The sequence below is a fragment of the Calliphora vicina genome, chromosome 4 (assembly GCF_958450345.1).
Source record: "Calliphora vicina chromosome 4, idCalVici1.1, whole genome shotgun sequence".
NCBI lineage: Eukaryota > Metazoa > Arthropoda > Insecta > Diptera > Calliphoridae > Calliphora > Calliphora vicina.
In genome coordinates, this window is record NC_088783.1 from 33,664,588 (window position 1) to 33,691,539 (window position 26,952).

Sequence of the window (26,952 nt, forward strand, 5' to 3'; positions counted from 1 at the left end):
AATTCAGAATAAATGTTTTCAAAATATGCTTTCATAATGAATGAAATGAATTAATGTAAAAGAAATAATACTTTTTTAAGTTTACGTCTTAGAAAAACAAAACGCGTAAAAACGTATTGTGACTTTTTGTTATTTGAAATCTTAAATCGTTTGTGACAATTTAATAAAAAAAAATACAAAGAAATAAAAGAAAATTGTAAAGAAATATGACCTTGTAATGAATTCTTCAAGGAACATTCTCTGTCAAGCATCATTACAAACTTTCAGACATGTTTAATTTAATATACATAAATAAATAAATGTGAAAAACATAAATAATAAATGTAAATAAAAACAAACAAATACCCTAACATACACATTCATATATATAAATATATACACTCTTTATCTATGTATGAGCTTTATACATAAATATATATTATTTCTTTACATACCTCTGACATTTTGCAGTTTTCCTTCATATCCCAGCTACAATTTTACAATTTACTTTTAAAACAACTAAACCACAACGAGTTGATGCCAAGGATTTCGTGCTTACTTTAAATTTCTGTTGTTGCTTGATTTAATATTTAATATTTTTTTCCTATTTATTTTTTATTTAGGTGTAAATTATCCAAAAAAGAGATAAAAATTCAGCTACTTAAATCACAAACAGGAACATAAATGCCGGAAAAACACACACACAAATTTGTTTAGTATTTTTTATTTAACGAGAAATATGCGTATCAAAAAGTTTTATTTATTAAATGTAATTTAAATTTATTTTGTTTTTTAAATATTCTAAATGGTTTTTAAGTTAAATTGTTAACGTTGTAAGTGAGTTGAAAATTATAGTTCGTTTTCGAATTAAATTATTTTTGTTGAAATTTATAAAATTTTTAGGAAAATGCATTTTTGTTGTTGGTTTTTCTTTGCGTTTAGTAATTTACTAACAAATAGTAAATGTAATTTGAGAGTTTCGGTAATGACTGAAAAGAGAAAAGGAAAAATAATGTAATTAATAGTTTGAAATAATAATATATAAAATAAATAGTAAATATATGATTTAAAGAAACACAATTTAATTAAATCATTTAATAAATTGTTTATTTTCAGTTATAAAACTTGCAGCTTAATTTTTAAATCAAAAAATTTTGGAATGAAGGATTTTTTTTTATATATTCTATGCCATGAGAATTCTAAATTAAAGCAGATATTTGCACTGAAACGTTGGAAATTATTAATTAAATTTTATGTGGATACCAACATTTTTAAGAGATTTATGCTCGTTAAAGAGATTTTCGGAAGTGGGTATTGTCTGACCTGACTTCCGTATATGTATATAAAATCTATTTGGAGCGACATTTGTGTATATATCTATATAAATTAAACATGTATGACCGATAATGTCCTATTTCGGGAAGACATTTCAATGTGGACTAGATGAAATAATGGACCGATTTCAGATAGTTTCAATAAAATTCGTCCTTGAGCAGAAGAAATAGCATGGGTCAAATTTGATAGAAATATCTTCAAAATTGCGACTTGTACTTTGCGCACAAGGTTTACATGGACAACCAGCCTGCCAGATGGACGGACAGACGGATATCGTTTAATTAACTTAGTATTATTCGACTTGAATTAAAAACAAGTTAGAGAGCTATATTCGGTTGTTTCGAATCTTATATACCCTTCACCAAATTATACTTCAAAATAAAAATTTTTTTTTCCAAAGTTTTTTTTTAATTTTTTGTAAAAAAAAATTTTGAATTGTTTTTTTACATTTTTTTTTTAAATTTTTTTTTTTTTTTAATATATACCGGAAAAAAACTTTTGTGAAAAAGTTTTGTAGGTCCTACATACTATCTATTTTTATCTATCTATCTATACTTAGATATCCATATTGTCTATATTAATTACTTAGTAATCTAGATATGTCAAAAATAGGTCAAACATCGAGATTGTCCTGTTTTTTTCCTTATATCTCAGCCATTTGTGAACCGACTTTCTCGATTTTAAATAGCAACCGAGCCGGAAGAATTCCGGATGTAAGTTATTTGGGGGCTTCGGAAAGTTGATTTTAACAGACGGCCATGGCTGAATCGACTCCGCTATCTATAAGGATCTAGAATATATATACTTTATAGGGTCGGAAAATTATATTGTGGAAATTACTAACGGAATAACAAACTTATATATAACCTTCTCACGAAGGTGAAGGGTATAATAAAAATCTTACGTGAATAATGGAAAATAGTTTACACTGTCAGCTGCTCTCAAATTATTCGGTCAATAATTTTCAATTAATCAAATACTCGAATAAATATTGGGTGTATAACTTAGAAATTCGTGCAACATATGGATTCCGCGCCAAAAGAATGGCTTATCTTTTGAGGTCAAGAACGAATCAAGCCAATTTCGGATACTATATTCAAAAGTGAAGCGTATCCCAGAGAGAGCGTTCGAAACAAATAGCAGTCTGATAGGGAAAGGTTTGGACTATATGGCGGATGAGGCAGAACTTCGCAACCACTTCATTCTAAATACATTTTAACAGACATTGCAACATGTGGCTGAGCGTTGTCATGATGGAATATTACGGTTTCATATCTGACCGCACATTCTGGGCGTTTTTCGGCCAATAGTCACTTCAAACGAATCAGTTGCATTCGGTACAGGTTCCCTGTAATGGTCTGGCCAGATTTCAGCAGCTCATAATACACGCAGAGAAAAAATATAGTTGGGCATGGTTACTGTTACAAGTTTTTTAACTATATTATAGTCACAGTAACCATGTACATGATTGTGGTAACCATAATATGGTTAATTTACGATTCACATGATTGTTGCAACCATATATATGGTTACAGTAAACAATATATGTTTGTGACAACCGTTTATATGATGAAGGACTTATCATATTATGTTGCTCTCGGCTTAAGGCCACAAACATATATTTGTTTACTGTAACTATATATATGGTTGATACAATCATGTGAATCATAAATTAACCATATTATGGTTACCACAATCATGTAAATAGTTACTGTGACTATAATATTGTTAAAAATCTTGTAACACTATTTAAATGACTACAGTAACCATGCCCAATTATATTTTTTCTCTGCGTGTAGTAGAACCCTTTTGCTTCCACTAAATACAGAGCATTACTTTACAGCTCACAATATATAGGACCCTTTTGCTGCCACCTTGGCCGGCCTTCACATATCATCTCATACGCTTCGGGATATCGAATAGATTCATTTTTTTATCGCAAGTAATGATTCTGTGCAAAACTAATTTTCTTTTATAGCGTTCGGACATGTAAAATCGTCTTTCAAGGTATCTCAGCTTCAATTCCTATGGTATCACATCTTTCACATCTTTTGGATGAATCCTGATGCTTGCAAACGTTTTGAAATTGCTGATAATTTTGCAAGATCTTGTTGAGTACGACAACAATCTTCATGGAGTAATGCCTCCAACTCTTAGTCTTCAAACTTTTATGGCTGGCCTGAGCGATCTTTGTCTTCCGTGTCAAAATCATCACATCTGAACCGAACAAACCATTCACCATAAGCTTCGGTGAGCAATCGGTGTGCTTCAGCGGCACTTTTTTTAAAATTAAAAAAATAAAGCAAAACTTCCCGCATATGACGCTTTGTTGACACAACATTCGACATACATATATATGTAAATATTAGACTATTATTTTTTGAAAACTTAAACCCAATATCCTCCAAAATTTTCGTATACTGATTTAGCAGTTTAATATACATATTTATAATTGCGATAAGGTTTTGGAAATTATTCTACTGAGTAAAACATTTGTCTAAGCATTTTTCGCTGAAAGCGAATTTAAATCTAAATTGTGTTTCCAAATAATTCTTAATTTCAATTTAAACAAATAATATTTTATTTACACTGTAATTAAAAATAAAATATGTAAAATGAAAATTAAATCAAAAAATAATTTTTTGCTTTATTGTTTTGTATTTTCAATTTAATTTTAATCATTTAAAACATAAAGCCAGTTGTATAGAAGAATGTTTAACTCATACATTATTTATTTTCCATATTTTAATTATATCAAATATACCATAAATACATGTACGAAAGAATTTTGGAAAATAATACAATAACAAAATCAAATTATAGACATCAATATAGACATTGAAACAGAAAAACATGTAAAGATTTAAAGTCTTGTTTTTGTTGCTCTTAATATAAATTACAGCAGGTCAATATTTTGTAATGTTCTTGAACTTTGATTTTTCCAAACACTTAAATTTCAACTAGCTGTGAGTCAAACGTGACATGGAAAAGCCTAAAATATGTAAACAAATTGCTTCTAAAGGGTTTTCCAATAGGGACTTCCAAACTCTGATATTTGATAGTTGCATTTTGATGAAGCTACATCTGTCGAATTGATTGCGATTTATTCAGTTGGGTTTGCCAAATGGATGTTCAGTTCTAAAATCATCTTTAGCTATGAAGTCTATTTCCGGATGAATGGGAGATTCAAAAGCGTCATTGTTGGATATGGATTTTGGTGCTTGCGGCGTCATCGGTCTATAATTCTTTGATAACGACGTTGGCCAAGACGTCGTCGTCAATGGGGAACGCTTTGGGACGATATCAATCCACATGAGATTTAAAAGCGTCCCGAAAATGTCACTGTTTGGAGTGTGTCAACGGTGAGCGCTGTACAAAGCTACGTGGTTCCAACAGGATGGCACTACGTGCCATAAGTCTCATGACACATTGGACATTCGGCACGAGCGATTCGAGGGAATGGTCTTCTAACGTGGAGGTGATATGAACTGCATACCGAGATCATACGATTTGACCCAGTTAGAGTTTTACTTGTGGAATTTTCTTAAGTTTCAGGTTTATTTGAATAATCCACAGATAACTAAATTCAGTCTGATTTATGCACCAGAGCCATGAACAGTTTTACATTTTGGATGGGCGACTGGCGAAGCCATGGAGGACATATACACGCCTTTTAAACAAATTTAATGATATGAATCGCTTAATGAAATACCCTTTATAGATTGCTTTCATTTTGTGTTTTGGTAAATGATTTTTATTTGGGATTCCTTAAATGATATGATTAAATCGAAAACAATATGTTGCAAAATGTTAAATCTAATAAATTCACTGATAGAATGAAGTATTTTTGAATTTATAGACAATTGGAATTGATTTGAATGTAATCGAATTGAATATTGACAGTCAAGTTGTAGGTGGTTAATACTTAATCAATAGCAGACGTTAAGGAATTAAGCCTGGATGAATTTCGAAAGATGACTACAAGTGTGGGTGGTAATTTATTGAATTTGAATAAATTGAATAGGCAAAATAGCGTTGCTATAGTAAATAAACCAATCAAATGCATGTATAAAAAGAATATTAGATGTGGAAACAAGTTAATTTATGTTCTCAGTTATCAGAAATAATATTTGCTATAAATCTTATATTACAGCTGTCTCTATTATGGTCTGATTCTCGGAAAATTTGTTAGATTTTCTAACAAAAAAAGTCTACTGTCTTCAGTTGAATGTCCAAAAATCATCTAGTTTATGCGACTTAAATTCTGAGTGAATATCATGTTGCCCCTCTAATCACTATTTTTTGTAGTAGAAAGGTAATTAATTAAAAATAACTTTTATTTGCCAATCACTAACTGGAATTTCGTTCTCAATTTCCAGACACAAAAGTTAAATTATTCAAAAAGTGCGCAGTACGAGTTCTATTATTTAATTGTTTAATTTGCATAAATATTTATATTTATTTAAATTCGTGTTGCTCTTTCGCTTGTGTATGAAATTATTGTTCATACAACGCATCAATGCATCAATATATCACTGTGTTAATTAAATACCTGACGGCCCAAAAAAGATGTCAACTTGTCAACTATTTACTTACAAACTCAGCAGCCGCAGTGACAGTGGCAGTTAGCAGAGGCTTTAGCTGAGCAGTCAGACAAATAATGGAGGAATGTATGATCAATCAATTTATAAATATTCAATAAATTTTATTATTTATTTTTTCTCTCTCGTTTTTTTTTATTTGATTAAAATCATATTAACCACACGACCGTTTGTATGCATTAATGAAATATAAAAATAAAAAATGAATTAAAACTGAATTTCATAAAATCCGGCTGGAGGAATAAATAAATAAAATATTATCATATAATCGGGTTATCGACAGCAGGTGCTGGCTGGTTTGGTGGCTTGTTTGTTTAATTATAATTTAATTTAATTGCAGAAATTAATGTTTAATTGTAAAAAAAAACATTCTTTAAATTCTAATGTTCAATATATCTTTTACTTAAGCAGATCTATTTATAAAATTGTTATTTTAACTTAAGTAAATATATTGTTTTCTGTGGGCCCTTGATTTTATTTTTGGCTTAATTCTGTTATATATTCAAATATTTATGAATTATTTATTTATTTATTGTACAGTCTATATTAATTTTTTTAATTAGCACCTTAATTAACAAAATCAAAAATAAAATGAACACTTCACGAATATTTAATTTAAATAATGAAAATAATGGTTTCTAATTCAATAGTCAAACATGCATGTATTTGTTAGGGAAATATGTTTTCTATTTAAATTAAAGGAATGCATTCTTCGAGGTATAACATCAGTATTTTCTATTGAACATTTTGTGAAAAACGCAATTTCTGAATTTTCATTGTAGGTCCAAATGATTATGGCGTTAGAAAGATCTTAGAAATATCATTGGATATACAGCAACCGGGACTATTGCGGATATGTTGATGTATGAATCGTGTATGTAAATTATTTGAGATCTTCGAAATGTGGATTTCAACATAAATACTGTTACGTTTTTACCACAAAGTATACAGAGGCGTCACGAGACAGAAAATAATATAGTTCTATATTTGTTTCATTTTTAGTAACTGCCCTTTTCATTTTGTTTTAGTCTTAATTTTCTGCCGCAATAATTCAATTTCTTTCCGATTTAGTTTGATGCAATCATTTATTTTTGTAATATTTCACTTTTAATTGCCATTGTACATGTGGAGTTTTATTTTGTAAACGTAAAAAACAACCAAGAATTTTGTTTCATTTAAATTTACACGTAAACAATATACACATTTTTATAATTTTCCATTTTAAAAAATGTTGTGCCACAGACTACGAAAAAATTGTCTTACAAATTTATTTGTTTGTTTTGTTCACATTTCTTTGTCTAGCAAATTCGTGTTGTATATAGCGTTTTGCTTTAACACATCACTGATATTGTAGTACAAAATATATTGCTATCTCTTTTTATGAGAACTGCCCTAACATCTGATTTGGCGTTTTTTAAACGTCAAATTTGACACTTCTGTATATTCTGTGGTTTTTACCTTTTTAAAACGGTGGTTTATTTCCTTTAAATAAACCGGATACTTTTACACAGTAATTTAAAAAGTCACTATTTTAATACACACTAAAACTAAACTGACTGCAACTTTATATACTCAGTGCCATTTTCTAGAAGCATCATGAATTACACAGGGCAACAAAATCCAAAAAAATTTAGAGACTTTTTAAACCACTACAAAATTTTGATGTATTGTGGTTCCAGTAGTACAAATATGGTCCAAATTTTAAATTCTATGAAGAAGTATTTTTTTAAAAATTTTTTCGAAAATTGTGAATTTTTGTAGATGTTTCTCCACATAATTTATGATAACTCCAAAAGCGTTAGTCCAATGTTACTGCAATAGACTTCGAAAAAGTTCCAATTTACATAACCTTTAATCTGTTTATATATTGCGTTTTAATCGGCTGAGTAGTTTTGGAGTTATAAAAACAAATTGAAGCAAAAAATAAATTTTTTACGTGAAAATAGCAAATTTTTTTGTTTTAAAAAACTCATGAAAAATTGAAAACGGCAGAAATGGTTCAGGTTTATTACTTTATCGCAAACCCACATATAATGGCAATATAATTAGATATCGATCATAAAAATCGATTGATTCTTTTCGCATTTATTCACAATTAAGTGAATTCGCTAATTTTCACAAAATTTTACTTTTTTGTTTGATATACATACATAAAATTGAGTAGTTAATAATCTTCTTTCGATTGATTGAATTTTGAAAATATTTTCCCCATGCTATGTACAAATTTTCACGTATATATTGAGTTTTAATCGGCAGAGTAGTCGGAGTTATAGTAACAAATTGAAGCTAAAAATATATTTTTTTTATGTGAAAATAGCAAATTTTTTTGTTTTAAAAAAATTATGAAACATCGAAAACGGCAGAAATTGTTCAGGTTTATCACTTTATCACAGACCCACATATAATAGCAATATAATGAGATATCGATCATAAAAATCGATTGATTATTTTCGAATTTATTCACAATTAAGTGAATTCGCTCATTTTCAGAAAATTGTATGTGCTTACAAGCGTGTTCTTTGAGTGTAAATTTTACATGTGTTTTGTTATTGTAACAAAAACAAAACACATGTAAAATGTACACTCAAAGTAGGTACATGTTGTTAACCTGTGCTATCTAACGGACAAAACTAGAAGGCTGCATTTCTAGAGCTTTCGGCAGCCTTAATGTTCATGTTAGCTGCTTTGACAGTTAATGTTGGTAACACTGTGCTACCAAGTATCCACTTATGGCAATGTATACAAAAGCTGTTGGCTGTGGAAAATCGTTAAATTCAAATTGATAGTGTAATTTCGTAACAATAACGATCAATAATATATGTATATATTTTATAGGGTCCCAAATGAAAACTTTTAACAAATGTATGTTACCTCACTTAAACAGCAATTTGTGTAATCTAATATATAAAAATCTCGTGTCACAATGTTAGTGTTTGAACTCCTCCGAAACGGCTCAACCGATTTTTATGAAATTTTGTATGTATGTTTGGTAGGTATGAGAATAGGTCGTAAAGTATATTTCATACCGCTAGGTCATTAGGGTGACCCTATCCAAAATTTATTTTTAAAATTTTTTGACCAAAAGTTTTTTTTTCGCATTTTATTTATTTGACATTAAAAAATACCTATAACCTCAAGTTTTCTTCTACCGACCCTCACCCACCCGTTTCTTAGCCGATATTTAAGTATTTTGTATGAGCAATATCCAAATGTCAATATTTACCTATTTTTATGAAATTTTGTACATATTTTTGGTAGGTACGAGAATATCCACCCATTTTTTAAATATTTTTCGAAAAAAACTTTTGTTTGTATTATTTCTCTTCATTTGGCATCAAAAATACCTATAATGCCAAATTCACTTAGAATACATTCGTTATTTTTTATTTAACAACCAAAATATTTACTAGAAATAATTTGTATGGCAGAACAACGTTTGCCGGATCAGCTAGTATATTAATAAAATTTTAACATTATGATTCCACTCCTTCAAATAACTGCCACTCTGGAGAGAGACACCAAACACACTAATAGTAATAATAATTTTCACATACAATTTCCATTATTATTTAAATAAAAAATTTATAAATATAATAATTAGATTTAATATATTTGTATGTGTATACATATTGACAAATAAAATCACAAACACCTAAATTATTTTGGTCAATATAAAATAAATGATAAAAATCAAAAAAATATGAAAATAAGCTAATAAATTTTAACAATTTCGTTATTACCAACCACACTGTATTTTTTTCTCTTTATAAAAATTTAAATTTTATATTTCTTTTTTTTTTGTGGTGGCTTTTATCCATTGTTTGTGGCTGTCGTTTGTGTTGTTGGTGATGTTGTTGTTTAATTTCAACCAGCTACTTAATTTACATGTTTAAACATCCAATTACGCTTAAGGCTGCAATTATAAAATATGACCAACTTGTTATACTTGAGTTACAAACATGAAACTGAAAACTTAGAACAAATAAAGTGTACAAAAAATTTATAATTCTGTTAAATTTGTTGTAGTTGCTTCAAACAGAAATTCATACATACTGTAAATAAATTTTCTTTTAAATAAATGATTTGAGTAGCTAATTTTTTGGGTGGTGATAACAAGAAATTTAGTTAAATTAACTTCAGGGAATTCTTTTAAGAGTTTTAGTGAACAATTTCAAAGAATATTTATTATGTTACACATTTTTGTTTAAGAAACTTTAAAGTTGAAAAAAATGTTAATAAATTATAAAAATTACTTATGTAATAAAAAGATGAGAATTGATCGCAAATTTAATCACAAATACACCAATGCAATGTGCGGAAATATTAAACATTCTAGGGCGAAAAAATTCAATTTGGAGAAATGAATTTTTTAAAGAAAAAATGGAAATGGATTTTAACTTGTAAGTCTGCACACTATCAATTTCCAACCTTACCAATGTGTTAGGCACAATCGATTTTCTAAAGCCCTCAGATATCTTACTGAAGTATATGTAGTTTCACTATATCAGATATACTCACAAGATATTATTTAATCAAAATCATCAACATCAGTCTATAAATGACTGAAAAATGAAGGCGGGCAAATAAGCACGCCTCTTAACTGAAATGACAACACTGCTCCTGTCAACAGGCATTCTGTCAAAATTTCAAAATGTCATTTATTTTGCGATTGACTGCCATTTTTTGCGTTATCATTAACCTTGTTTTTGCGGAAAAAAGCCATCACTCACACCAAGGCTAAGTTTGATACATACTATGGGAACACAGCACCATAAATTTTAATGGTAAAAAGCACGGATGATGCCGAAATTTCTATACGCTCTGTTGAGGTCTCAACACCCTAAACAATTGAAAAAAATCCTAAACAATTGAAAAAGACCAAACAAACAGTGGGTTTCTCGGGATGATCGGCACCAAAGAAGGCCAAGGTGGGTTAGACATCCAAAGTCATGGCGACCGTTTTTTGGTATGCCTGAGGTATAATGCACATTAACCTTCAAAAGGTAAAATATTCAATGGCAAATGTTATGCCATTGATAATGTAAGGGTGCTCACATGTACTGTTTCCATGGCAAAAATCCATGAATTAGGCTACGAATTACTCCCTCATTCGCCCTATTCACCGGATTTATCCCCGAGTGACTATTTTTTGTCACCAAACCTGAAGAAATGAGAGATTTGACTCCAACGATGAAATCATCTCACAAACAAATATCAATATCAATGGCCACATTGTCAGATAAATTATGTATTTAAAAACAATTCGCACTTAATAGTGAACTCCGCTAATGTCTAACAACAATGTCTGGCAACTTTTGCCATACAACAATCGGTTAACCGTGTGAACTGACAATTTTTGTTGGCAGATAAATTTATTGTCTGACAATTGACTGGCAATCGTTTTCTTACAATCGTCTGAGCTGACAATTTACATATTGCTAACAATTTGTCTTGGCCAGTACATTGTTACTACATTGCCATTGTAAGATCGTGAACTATTTTAATAAAGGGGTCAGTAATTTTGTTTATATTTGAAATATTTCATTAAATATATATATATTTAAAGATATATTTCGAATAAAAGATAATAAGTTTTATTATTCGAATGATGGACTAATTTTTAAAATTGACTCTTGTATTCGAACGAATAACTTTAAAAAAAGTATTATTCGAATAATTTAATAACCAGAAAAATGTTTAATATGTTTGTAAGCAGGTATAACCAAATATATATGTAGATACATATAAATAACAACAAATTAGATAATTTTTGAATCCAAAGTATTTTTAATTTTTTTTTTTTTTTTAAATGTTTGTTTATATATATATATTAGGGTGACAGCCGATTTTTTTTTTTTAGATTTCAAAGAGTGCCGGGTGGAATATTGTGACACTAGACCTAAATCTTAAGTGCTGAAAATTTGAGCCAAATCGGGCAACGATTTCTGGACGCGCATCGAGGTCAAAGTTCAGATATATGCAAAATTATACTATTTATATGGAATAAATAGGTGAAACTCGTTAAATTTCTGCATTGTTTTCTAGAAATGTATAGATTTATTTATATTAATGAATGTTACATTAAAAAATTTTTTTTGGAAGTTAACCCTGCATCTCCTTTGGGTCAAAATGACCCAAAAACTGTATTATCGCCAAAATTCGGAAAAAATGCAAATTTTTCAGATATTTTAAAAATTTTGCTACTAAATAAATACTTTTACAATTGAATGCAAAAGAATCGAAATGTGTACGTAATTATCGTTGTAATGAGATATAAATGACAAAATTTAGTTAAAAAATGTTAAAGTTATTACAAATTCGCCAGACCATTAACGTGTTTCAGGCCACTTGAACAAAAAATTTAGGAACAAAAATTAACATATTTCGAGAAAAATTAAAATAAAAGCTAATTTTTATTTAAAATATATCCGTATTTACTTGTGTATGAGTTTTTGTCTTCGTAGGATACCGTTAACCTATTCGCAGGTATGGCCAAAAAAAATATTTTTTTTAATGGCTGTTTCAAATCTCCATTTTCAAATTTTTAAAAATTTTGTTAAACAAATTTCAGAATTTTTTGACCATCACATTGGGATTTATTGAGATCAAAAAAGGGAATAAAAATATGAAAAAATTATGTCAATACCTCTTACAGTTTTTCCGTACCTGCGATTTAAATTTTGCGATTTTCAAGAAAAACTAATTTTTTGTCCATATTTAGGCGATTGAGCCCAATTTCCTTAATGTTATAAATTTTAAGCAAAACCTATTCATAATATTATAGTCCTTGTAATTTTAAATATGGTCTGAAAGTTTTACTAAAATCGGAAAACGATAACCTTAAATCGTGAAGGTCAAAGTTCAAATTTTTCAATATTTGGAATTTCTAAAGAAAAGATAGCGAAATGTTATATATTTTTGGGCTGATTTTAATGAGACTTGAGGAAAGTATACATTGGGGTCTAGCATTTACAACAACAGTGCAAAAATGGATTTAATCCTTTAAGAGCACTTGGGGTCAAAATGGCTGTGTTTTTCGTGATTTTAAATGTTGAGGGTAATTTGGACCCCAAGTGCTGCTAAGAGTTAATTTCCATTTTTGTGCTGTTATTTTAAATTCTGGACTTTATGTTATACTTTCCTCAAGTCTCATTAAAATCGGCCCAAAAATATATAACATTTCGCTATCTTTTCTTTAGAAATTCCAAATATTGAAAAATTTGACCTTTGACCTTCACGATTTAAGGTTATCGTTTTCCGATTTTAGTAAAACTTTCAGACCATATTTAAAATTACAAGGACTATAATATTATGAATAGGTTTTACTTAAAATTTATAACATTAAGGAAATTGGGCTCATTCGCCTAAATATGGACAAAAAATTAGTTTTTCTTGAAAATCGCAAAATTTAAATCGCAGGTACGGAAAAACTGTAAGAGGTATTGACATATTTTTTTCATATTTTTATTCCCTATTTTGATCTCAATAAATCCCAATGTGATGATAAAAAAATTCTGAAATTTGTTTAACAAAATTTTTAAAAATTTGAAAATGGAGATTTGAAACAACCGTTAAAAAAAATAATTTTTTTTGGCCATACCTGCGAATAGGTTAACGGTATCCTACGAAGACAAAAACTCATACACAAGTAAATACGGATATATTTTAAATAAAAATTAGCTTTTGTTTTAATTTTTCTCGAAATATGTTAATTTTTTTTCCTAAATTTTTTGTTCAAGTGGCCTGAAACACGTTAATGGTCTGGCGAATTTGTAATAACTTTAACATTTTTTAACCAAATTTTGTCATTTATATCTTATTACAACGATAATTACGTACACATTTCGATTCTTTTGCATCCAATTGCAAAAGTATTTATTTAGTATCAAAATTTTTAAAATATCTGAAAAATTTGCATTTTTTCCGAATTTTGGCGATAATACAGTTTTTGGGTCATTTTGACCCAAAGGAGATGCAGGGTTAACTTCCAAAAAAAATTTTTTAATGTAATATTCATTAATATAAATAAATCTATACATTTCTAGAAAACAATGCAGAAATTTAACGAGTTTCACCTATTTATTCCATATAAATAGTATAATTTTGCATATATCTGAACTTTGACCTCGATGCGCGTCCAGAAATCGTTGACCGATTTGGCTCAAATTTTCAGCACTTAACACTTAGGCCTAGTGTCACAATATTCCACCCGGCACTCTTCAAAATTTTAACAAAAAATTTTTTCCATACAACTGATTGTCACTCTAATATATATATATACTATTTCTTTTAATATTAACTTGAAAATAAATTTATTCAAGTATTCGATTACTCGACAATTATTAATCGATTAAGTTTTTACTAAATTGAAAAATATTATTCATTATTCGATTATTCGAATAATTTTTTTATTCAAAGTCAATATTAATGAGAGGAAATGGCAAGCAATATTCCACAAGGTCTAAAGAAGAAATATAAAGAAAAATTATAGACAAAATTTAGACGTTTTTGGAAGTTTTTTAATAAAATACTATATTTCCTACTAAGTTTTACTTCAGCTCTGTTATGAATTTTTACTTTTTCGCTTCCAATCTTATTACTAAACCTAAAATAATACTTTTCATGAAAAATCTACTAGTATATTATTCATAACACTTTTCAGCACTGGAATGAAAATATTTATTATTTTTTTAATATTTATATTTATTATTATTCTTGAAAATTGACAAAGAGTTTATATATTTTAAATACTATTGACCTTTTACCAAATATATAATAATGTCAGCAGGTCCCTTAAATCCCTTACTAGGACTTAACATTTTAAATGACCCATGTAACAACTTTTGCTCCTGACTGTACACGTCTTATAACTTCATGCATTTGCATGAATTACGATAAACTAGACTTGATGGTGTCATGATTATTATTGAGCTAATTTTTATTTCTACTAGACATATGTACTCATAGTCTCCATGTTAAATATGCAGTCATTTATTCACTCACTCACTCACTCACATAAGCAGCCAAAAACGCCCAAGTAAAATAATAATAATAAAAAAAATCATGAAATACTGATTAAAATAAGAATTGTTGACACCCGAGTAGGCGCGAGACGAAACTTAAAACACTCTATAAATAATTATTAAATGCATTTTATGTCACAAATACAATTGTCTCCAGACAATAACTGTAATTCGTGTTCTTTTTTTTTGTTCTCTGACTCAAGTCATGCACACGCTAAAAAATTTAATTTATTAAGAAACAAATTATAACAACGAGTAAATGTGAGTAGTATTTGACACCTTTTTTTTGATTGGTGACTGTATAAATTACATATCCAAGCCGTTAATTTGATGATATAATTTATGGAAAAAATAGAAAATGAAGAAACATCAGTGACACAATTAACGGCATGCATTTTTTAAAGCTTTAAAACTTCTTGCTTGAACTTTTCTGTTTTAATTATTTCACTTAATCAAATATTCAAAAAAAAAATTGTTCAAATCTTACAACTTCCTGCTTGCACTTTGCTTTAGTCCAGCTGTTATATTTGTAGCTTTAAATTGTTTGAGTGCTGCTACTTGAATCGGAGAAACTAGATTTATATCTATTACATAAATATTTTATGTAGTAAGTATATGTATGCACTCATATGTTTCTCGATTTTTTCTTTCTGTGTAATCTAGTCAGTGTGTTGCAGCAAATACCTACAATTGTTAATGGCATCAGATAAAAAAAATGTTGTACACAAGTCATAAACTTTAATAAAAACAGAAAGAAAGCAACATGTTTGCCTCCATCCTCATATGTATAACGTTCTACACGTACCTACATGCACATGTTCTAATGCTGGAAGTGTAAAAGTTTACTAGGTTAAGAAAGTCTTTTAATTTGTGAAGTTTTGCTTTTTGTTTTTCTTTCTCATAGAAATAATAGAACATTAAATATTCAGCAGCTCTAATTACTGTAGTTAGTTAAAAATGAGAACAAAATGTAAGCTGATCTTATCTAACAATGATTTTTGTGTGGAATGTTTTTCTTCGTTTTTTTGTGTGAGATTTGAAACATTTTTTACCACTATAATTTAAAGTTGTTATAAAGAATTTGTATTTGATTTACAATAAATTTAACAGATATTCACCCTTCACCTAAAAATATAATATTTCAATTCAGCAAAATTTTGCTTAAAACAGGATAATCAGGAAAAATTTCCCTGGAATATTTGATTAAACATTTTCGGAAAAAAAAACTATTTATATCTTTCAAAGACTTGCAAGACTTTAAAAGAACCAAAAAAACGTGTTTTGATGAAATATACAGCTTCAAAATTTTGCTATCATTAAAATTTAACAATACACAGGAGGATTAAATAATATTTTGAATTTTTTGAACATTGATTTTCATTGAAGAATTTTCTTAAAACTTTTTGACTTCGATTTTTTCCAACATTAAAAATTTAAATTTTAATATGAAATTATTAGCTGAAAATTTTCAAATCTAAATATTTTGAATTTAAAATTTTTCCAAAATTGATTTTCATTTTTTTTTGATACATAATCATCTTAACATAATTTTGTTAAAATTTTTTTATTTTGAATTTGTTCGTACATTAAAAATTAAAATTTTAACATGAAATTATTATCTTAAAATATTTTCGAACACTAAATTTGAACAAAACTGTTTGACAAAAGCAAATATTTAATATTCGAATTTTTCGAATATAGAATTTTATTAAAAAAAATAAAAAATTTCTTGAAAACAAAAAAATTTTATTAGTTTTTTAGACATCGATTTTTTTTATCATACAAAAAATAATAAATTTAACAACTCTTTGCTTGAAAATTTTAGTTTTAACATTTTTCAAACATTAAATTTTAACAAGAGCGTGTGAAAAAGTAAATATTTTTGAACTTTGAATATTTCGAACATTGAATTTCATAAAAAATTCACTGATAATCAATATTGTTATTAATTTTGGTACAGATTTGTTGGAATTTGAATTTTTCGAACATACGAAATAAATATTTTGTTTTCGAACATTAAATTTGAACAAAAATGTTTGACAAAAGCAAATATTTAATATTCGAATTTTTCGAATATAGAATTTTACTAAAAAAAATAAAAAATTTCTTGAAAACAAAAAATTTTATTAGTTTCGTAGACATCGAATTCTTCGATCATATACAAAATATTAAATTTAACAACACTTTGCTTGAAAATTCCCGTTTTAACATTTTTCGAACATTAAATTTTAACAAAAGCGTGTGAAAAAGTAAATATTTTTGAACTTTGAATATTTCGAACATTGAATTTCATAAAAAATTCACTGGTAATCAACATTGTTATTAATTTTTGTACAGATTTGTTGGACTTTGAATATTTCGAACATTAAATTTAAACAAAAAATAAATAGATAATATGAATTTTTAAAAAATTTAACTTTGAATTTTTCAAACATTAAAAATTTCCGAAATTCGAAAAAAGAACAAAAAATATATCGAATGCAATGAATTTTGAATCTTCAATTTTTTCGAACATTTAATATTATTTTTTAAATAATTTTGTTAAGAATTTTTTTATTTCGAATTTTTCGAACATTTGATTTAAAAATTGACAATTTTCATCTGCTGCCAAAAAAAAAGATTATTTATACCATCTTGATAAACTAATTCAAAAAATGTTACAAGTTTTCTTTAGGATTTTATTAAGTACACGAACGAGAATAAAAATCAAAACATTTAAGCTATGTATAAACGGTTGTCAGATCTTACAATGTTGTCAGATTTGTCTTGTTGTCAGATTTGGCTTTTACGTTTTACTTTTAGTAAAACGTGGTCAAAACCACCCCAGACTCGCATCTTCTCACCCCAGATAAAAATTTGGAAAGTCGCAGAAAGATTTTTTTGGATTTGCAGATTGTTCCGTTAAGAGATTCTTGTGCCCTAGAACATTAATCATGGGGTTTTTGCAACCCAAAAAGTTAAAAAATATTCCAATGCCAATCATACAACGGAGCACATGTAATGTTTGGTTTTTACAAGCTAAAATAAAGGAGTAAAATCCGCAAGCCATTTTGGTTCATTGTTTATCCGACAGGCTAAACTTAGTTATTGTGGATTCGTGTTCACACATATCATCAGCGCAAACATTCTTATCATAGAGGCATTATGCATTACTATTAGTTCTGCTAGTTGCGAAAGAAGTTTCTCAGCTATGTGTAGAATTAAACAATGGTTACGTAGTGCAATGCTTCAGGAACGATTTTCAAATTTAACAGTTTTTTTCAATTCAATTCATTAGAGTTAATTTCAAAAATTTGATTTGCGGGTATCATAATTTTTCTGAAGGTTTTTGCGTAAATAAAAATAATGGAGTCCTTTTTTTGGAAAGTTATCACTCCTTGTGGAGGTTCATTATTTTTAATTACGCAAAAACCTTCAGAAAAATTATGATACCCGAAAAACAAATAAAGTGTCCTGGTCACAAATGAACTCTAATATATATGTATACAATATTCCATTTTTAAATATAGAGAGTTTAGCTATAAATAAATCTTTTCAACTCAAAAATAGTCGTTTGTCTAACTAATATAATAAGGAACAAATAACAGTTTAGATCAAGAGCTAAATTAAAAAAACCCATTTAAATATAAAAAAAATATATAAAAATATTTTATAAAATAAATTAGCAGTTTTAAATATTGAAAATGATGTAGTTATGTTACAAAACTGAATTTTTGTGATATTTTAGTTTTGTTTTAATAAAAAATTATTTTTTTTTTTTATAAAAAAAAAATAGTTTATTTTTACTATTTGGGAAGGGCAGGCAACTGCCCACCCCAGAATAATAGTCTAGCTATGCTTATGCACGTTGTCCATTTTTTTAAAAAATTTGCTTTTTTTAACTCCTAAGCATAATCTGTACTGTTCTAAACTTTCACATGTAATATTGGTATTAAATGCCTTTTTGAGTAGCTTAGAAATTTCCGATTATTTTTCGAAAGAACCCCATGTAAACATTATGTTTTATAAAACCCTCCAAACTTCTTATTAAAATATATCTTAATTCACATTAGCGTCTCGATTATGTTTTCCACTCCATAAATCTACTCACAACTGTACCCTACATTTTTCACAACAAATAACTAAAAGTGACGAAAAGCCCCAAATCACTTCATTTTATCACAATTTCAAAAATATTATTTTTCTTGCTACTGCTGTATCAGCTCAGCTTATATAACTGAGTGTTATAAAATACCAGTCTATATGTATCAATATTTATCCAATTTTGTAGTAGCAGTTAGTACCTACTCACTCATATAAGTCGTGTAACAATTTTTATGGCAGCATCAACAACAGGTTAAGCATGCGCCAGAGTCACTAAGTCTGCTTCAAAAAAAAAAATTTGTTTACATAACAAACTCCAAGTTTTAAATATAAAACAGCAACAGCAAATGAAACTAAAACAGAATTGAGTTGGTAACACAAGGTTGAAAATAAAATTTGAAGCTACATGCAACACTTTGTCTCGTCAAGTAGATATTGAGAAAAAAATGTAAGTATTAAAACAGTTTCTGTTTTTGCTTCTGACAAATTAAGAAGTATGAGAAATTAAACATTTTCATATTGTTTACATACGTTGTGAACATGTAATTTGATCAACTACTGTTGTTGTCCCCTATGAAATTGATATATTTATGTCTGGGTGTAAAATTTGGTTTATTAAACACATTAATTTGGGTTCATTAAGTTTTTATAAACTTGAGTTTAATTACCTATAAAGCATAACATAAATGTACATAAAACAGGCTCAAGAACCAATGTTAATTCAGTCTTAAACTGAAAATTAAATTTGGTTGGACTGATATTTTATTAACTAGATTTTTTGATAAAAAATTTTTGTTTTTTATCAAAAAATCTAGGTGATCTGTTAGACTAGATGATAGTGTGCTGGACTTTGAGGGTTGATCGTTTAATTTAATTCCCACCAAAGTCTCTGGCTATTTGTAAAGGGCTTTGCAGTTTGTGTTTGTAAAAAAATATTTAATATTCTCATTTTTCTTATCGATTAACACAAATTAAAAAATTAATTTTTGCAAAACTCGTGTTAAAAAAAACACTAATTCAATTGAAAAACTCCAAATGATGTCATTTTATAAAGCTTTCGGCCAAAAAGCAAAATACAATTATATTTTTTACTTCACAAATAGTAATACAATTTAATTAAAATTTAATGTTTTTGTATTTATTTATTTTTTCTGTAAAACCCACATAATTTTATTTATTTAATTATTTTTATTATTAACCCCCTTCTGGGATCTGCAGCAAAAGATAAAGACGCGCATTGTTGTCGTTTTTTTTTTTTTAAACGGGAAATGCAGTATGTCACCTAAGAATAACGACCATGAGCAGCAAACAATAACAACAACAATTACTTACTGTTATTATACCGCAGACATTAATGTCGCTCATTGCTCTTCAACTGATTAGAGATGGTAGGGTGAGAACTTTAAGAACTTTAGATATCTTTAAAGCAGTAGTCGACATTCACTGCTTCCAGTGTACGAATTTCAACGAAGTTCATAAAAATTATCAAAGAAGAGACAAAACAAAAATCAATAGCTGATCAGGTTACAACAGCTATTGATTCGAAAAACGTCGAATCACGAATCACTCATTTTGAATGCCATATCTGTCATTTATTCTCACTTAGTTATTGAACTATATAGAGTAAATATATTATTTCGCGCTCGCGCATTTAGAAGGGTTTTTATCCGATCTCAACACAAATAAGTCTACTGGGCCTGATGGTATACCAGCACTGGTCTTGAAGCAGTGTTCTTCGACACTAGCTCGTCCATTAGCTAACCTTTTCAGCAATTTATACCGGGCCAGCAAATTCCCTGTTTGTAGGAAGGTTGCTAATGTAACGCCAATTCCTAAAAAGGGAGAGGTTAACAACCCTGAAAATTATTGCCCAATAGCAATTTGTTCTGCACTTTCCAAAGTTATTGAGAGTATGGCTAACTACCATCTCTACGGGAGACTTGCTAGCCTTACTATCGGAAAAATGGTGTCGTTCCATACACTGTGTTGGCGAAAGTAAAGTGATGGCGGAGATGGAGTGTTGCTCCATCTGTATTTATGGGTGGTGTAAATATTAAGGAATCAGAAGCTCTTGATGTTCTAGGCATGAGTATTCAGTGCGATGTCCGCTGGACAAAACACATTTTTCGAGTGTCGAAAGTAGCATTCAAGTGCCTTGGTTTTCTAAAACGGTGTAAGAAATACTTCACTTCATCTGATCTCCTTACTATTTACACCACTTATATCCGACCTAAAATGGAATACAACTCTCATGTGTGAGCCGGTGCCTCTCTTCCGTACAGGAGAGAGCGAAGATGCTTATCGATGACAGTAGGGTATACAGCTCTATTGACTCACTGGAACATCGTCGCAATGTGAGTTGTGTTTCACTGTTCTACCGATACTACAATGGTATATTCTCTGCTGAAATTATGGAACTTGTTCCCGAAACCCGTAGTTTTTTACGCAACACACGTTCTTCGGCAAGGGCTCATCAATTCGTTGTCGACTGGACAGTGGATCGCACACCACATTACAGGGAAAATTCGTTCTTTAGCCGTACAGTCCGTATGTGGAATAAGCTACCTCCTGAAGTCTTTCCTGTCACTTTAAATATAGGAAAATTCAAGTTAAATGTCCACAAACACTACTCCCTCTATCCTCCCTACCATAACCTATTTTCCTAGTTCCAACACAATGCTTTGCATGAGTAGGGGTCATCCACTGGCCACATGTTGCAATATCTGTTAAAAACTATTTAGAATGAAGTGATTGGGAAGTTTTGCCTTATAGACCAGATCTTGTCCCGTCCGGCTACTATTGGTTTCGATCAATGCAGAACGCTCTCTCTGGGATACGCTACATTTGAAACATTATATCCGATATTGGCTTGATTCGTTCTTGGCCTCAAAATATGAGCAGTTCTTTTGGTTCTGAATCAAAATTTTTAAGTCATACAGCCAATAGTTAAATACTTTTCTGAAGTTCCATCAAAACGCTCTAAAAAATACATAACTTTATGCTTTATTTTCATAAAAAATCCCAAATGTTAAACAAATATGAACTTGATCCCGGTGGTGAAAGGCTTAACGTTTCCTGATTTCAGTAAAATATTCAATGTTAATATCCTATGGATTGAGTAATAATAAGATGTATTGCGAAATCTAATAAATTGCCAAAAATTGCGTCTTTCACCTACCTCCAGTTCCAATTTCAATTAATCCACAGTTTTTTAGCACTCGGCCATCTCCATTCCCCACAAAAAAGTACTTAGTGAAATATTTACAGGAAAAACAAAAAAAAAAACATAAATAATTTTAATGGTTGGGGGCAGATGCAGAACAGAACAGAGCGGAACACACACAAGTTAAAGTAATAAAAATTTATTTTATCATTCTCTTTATTAAAAATTATATACTAAATTATGTTTGTAAGCACAGCAACAGAGAGGGAGCAACGAGAGTTTAGTTTTCATATCATTTTAGTTGAAATATCCTGGGGCAGCATAAATTGCGAAGCAAGACAAATCGGAAGTAATAATTACAGCAATCAACACTTTTGCCTATACTTTCTACGAAACAAAATTGCTGTGATGAGAACTTTTGAAAATTGTTAAAAAGGGAATAGACAGTTTATCATCATCAGCTTGTTATAAAGTGTCATGAAAGTTATAAGTGGTATAAGAAATATTTACACAAAATTGCTATTATTATTTTCAACATATAATTTAATTTTCAAAAATAATGTAAGACTTACATATCATTTTAAAGAAATTTGTACATACTTACAATTCATTTGTATTGAATTTTAGTTTTATAAAGAAATCTTACCTGTAAAGAAACAAAATAAAAAAATATTAGAGAATTGTTTTACTTTAAAGAATCAAAAATTACTTTGTATATTTTTATTTAATTAAGAGAAGTGACAAAGGAAGAAAAAGATCGCCCAGGCCAGTCAAAAAAGTTTGAACATAAAATTGGAGTCATAACTCAACAATAGCTAGCAAAATCATTGGGAGCTACTCCAGGAGCAATTTCAAAACCATTGCGAGAAGCAGGATTCATCCAAAAACTGGAAAATTGGGTACCATACGAATTGAAGCCGGGAGACCGTCAATGACGATTTTGCATGACCGAAATGACGCTTGAACGGTATAAAAGAAAATAGTTTTTGCACCGAATCATTACTTGCGGTAAGATATCGTATGTGAAGCCCTGCCAACCAGCTGAATCGACACCAAAGCCAAATATCCATGGCGCTATGGTAATCCTTTGTATTTGGTGGGAGCACAAGAGTCCTATCTATTATGAGCTGCTGAAATCTGACCAGATCATCACATGGAAACTGTACCGATAGCAACTAATTCATTTGAAGAGAGCATTGGCCGAAAAACTCCCGATCGGTGCAGAATGCTCTCAATAGGATACTCTTCACTTTGGAACAGAATATTCGATATTGACTTGATTCGTTCTTGGCCTCAAAAGATGAGCAGTTCTTTTGCCTCGGAATCCACATGTTGCCAAAAACATGGAAAAAGGTCATAGCTAACAATGGCCAATACTTTGAATAAATTTTTATTGGACAAATGTTTTACTGAGGAAGTGTAAAAATCTATACATTTTAACTCATTATTTAATGATACAAGTTTTTAACTGAATATATTTTATTTATAAAGTATGGATTTTGGTTATTTGCTCTTTTTTACGTCTCTTATTGTAAATTTAATATAAATTAATAAAGAAAAATTCCAAGTAAGAAAAACTTTATTTTTAATTAATTCAAAATAAACCTCAGTTAAATTAAAATAAACTACAACTGTCTCAGCTGGGATTCCACAGTATTTGTTGTAGCAATGCAACGATTACGTGCACATTCATTACTCTAGTAAGTCAGTAAGTCATATTTAAAAATAACAAACCAAAAAAAATAAATAAAAATAATAAAGTTTAATAAAAATAATGTCACAGATACAAATGCAGCACACACTTACACATAAACATAAAACAGGTTTGTCTTGCTGTAATAAATAATAAAGCAAAAGCAAAAAAAAAAAACTCACAAAGTCAACCATGCAAATTATAACAGAGAAGAGTATGATTTAATAAAATCAACTAATTATGACAGTTTTGTTGTAATTTATAGGAAGCTACTAGCAACACAATAAAATATGAATAACGGCAAAGTGAGTGAGTAAGTGTGTTTTTTTAAGCGTAACAGTTTACTCTTTCTTTCCTATTTCCCTCTCGTAAGAGATTTAATTTGAAACATGCGAAAAGCAATAATCATTTAGTAAAAATAACAAATGGTTATTTTATTTTTGTTAGATTATTTACAAAATACATATTGTTTACATCATTTTATTTTACATTGAACTATTTTTTTTTCAAACATTTTTCCACTTCTCTAAATAAAAACGAGTACGAGTAGTGTGAGCAAAGTAGTTTGAATCTTGTTTACATTTTTATAATAGAAATGTGAATGGTGTGCTTTAGGGAGGCTCTAATTTCGCACTTTGTGGATTTTCGATGCTCTCAAGTTTAGAGGTTTGGGTCAAAATAGCAATGTTTTTAAAAAATTAAAAATAGTTTTTGTATTGGGTGTATGACATAAAAATGCGGGATTTTTTTTTAAATGTTTAGCTTTTATTTTTAAACATTTGTACAATATAAATTTATTCAAAGTATTGGCCATTGTTAAATATGACCCTTTCCGATCTTTCTGGCAAAGAAGAACAAATTAAGCCAATATCGGATACTCTGTTCCAAAGTGATATCCCAGAGAGAGCGTTCTGCTTCGATCATAACAAATTGTAGTCGGACGGGGAACGCACAGTGGTATGAGAAAAAAAAAGATGGAAATAAATCTGTAACTTCTAAACCCTTACTAAAATTTGATTTAAATTTCATATGCGCAAAGGGGAAGTGTTGTCGAGATTAAGTTTTGAATCTGGACCTCATGAGCCCACTAGGAGCTGGGCCAGGGATCCCCAAAGTAGGACACCTCGGTTATGGTAATTTTAAAAATTATCCTATTTCTTCGTTTGTGTTCTGATTTCAAATTACATATAAAGAATCTTCTCATCGAGCACTACATAAAACCTCCTCGTAGCTATCAATTATCTCTTATAGCTTAGGAGATATTCGCATTTGAAAATTAAATTTTCAACATTTTTACCCACCCTACTCCAGTTTTTTGATGACAGCGGTTCCAAATATTTCCCGATTTTTTCTCCAGTTTTCTTTTATAGGATTAACAGCAGTTGTATATATCAAATAAGGAAAGAATTGTTTAAATAGAATGACTGAGTTCAAAGTCCAAATTCAAATGCATGTAGCATTTGAATTTAAAAATTAAAAAAGGCGATTTTTCACAATTTTTTTGGTAAAAAAAGTACTTTTATTCTTTCTAAGTTATCTGAACAATTTCTAAAAGGATGTGTAATGAATTTGTACTTTTTGAAAAGCTAACTTTACAAATATTTTAAATTTAAAAAAAATTTATGATTTTTGATACCGAGGGGACCAGGTCCATTCAAAAAACGCATATTTTTTATGTAAAATTCAACTTTAGGGCAAAAAATTCTCAAATCGCATAGTTAATCTCGACAACTTCCCCTTTGCGCATGTGAAATTTCATTCAAATCGGAATAAGGATTTAGAAGTTACAGATTTATTTCCCTCTTTTTTTTCTCATACCACTGTGGAACGGTTTGATCTAAAAAGCGGGTGAAGCAAAACTTCCCAACCACTTCATTTTAAATTGTTTTTAACAAGTACTGCAATATCTGGTCGAGAGTTGTTATGATGGAATATTACGGTTTCATCATGGGGACCGATTTTTTGTGACAAATTTTTTAAAATTAGTTCTTCTATTTTTTAATATTTAATTTCAGATTGTTTCCTTGGGTTACTAAGTATACATTGGGAGTTTCGAATATCCAAAAATTGCAAAGTAAGTGCCACCCTAGTGTTTACGAGTAAAAGGATTTCTTTGTGTATGCGTGCGTAATAAGTATTTGTATTTAGAACAAATTATAGAACAATTTAAAATTTCTTAAATAAACAAAAGTCTTGAGGAAAAAACCAACTCATTTATAAATCATAAATAACTATTTAAAGATTGATATTATTCACTTCAAAACAAAAAAGTGTTTATGATCGGTATTAAAATATTTTTCTTTTCATTTAATATTCGTATAAATAGTTTTAATTATTTTTCAACGGACACAAGAAGATGCTTTGGGCAAACACAGATATATATAACTGATACGTGGGCAGAGTGATAAGTGTGGTTAAGGTAATAGGTCCCAGAATATATACCAAAGAAATTGTTAAAAAAATTGACTTTCTATTACTAAAGCCTTAGAAAATTTTATAAGTTTTCGGCTGTTAAAAATAAATTTTCATTTAAAATTCTAACTTATTTTAAGAAACACTTGACCTTGTCTAATATGCAAAATTATTAGAAAATATAGTGTATTTTTGTTATTATTATTAATTCGATTTATTATTGTTTAGTTTTCCAATTTGTTATTTATTATTTTTTACTAAACAACTCAAGAACGTTTGATGTTTAGGCGAACTTAGAGTACATGCTGTTATATTTTAAAATAATAAATAAATCATTTGTTTGTTTGAAATCTATAAAATCCATGAGAAAATAAATAATCGCTTAAATCGGCTACACTTGGAGACAAAACAGAAGCGAATAACTTAAATCCCTGGAGAATTAAAGAAATTACTTTAAGTACTTTAAGTTAAAAAAAAAGATTGTGTAGGAATATGGATTTTTCATAAGTATGCTGTTTAGAAATATTTTATTTGCTTTGCTTTAAACAAACATATACCAAACGATCTAGAAACGATCTACGACTTAACTAACATACTTTGTAATAAATATTACACAGGGTTTTCATTACATAGAAGAACATTTAAAATTCCTCAGAGTATTTT

At 28.9% G+C, this 26,952-nt stretch overlaps 1 protein-coding gene across 1 annotated transcript in view; it reads right to left on the reverse strand.

The window, feature by feature from the left end:
* Nucleotides 1-26,952, reverse strand: part of Ac13E (Adenylyl cyclase 13E) — a 162,189-nt gene that overhangs the window by 100,243 nt on the left and 34,994 nt on the right. Inside the window, exon 3 of the mRNA XM_065508642.1 lies at nt 435-968. Coding sequence (XP_065364714.1) covers nt 435-461 — 27 coding nt within the window. The 5' untranslated portion in view covers nt 462-968. The remainder of the gene's footprint in view (nt 1-434; nt 969-26,952) is intronic.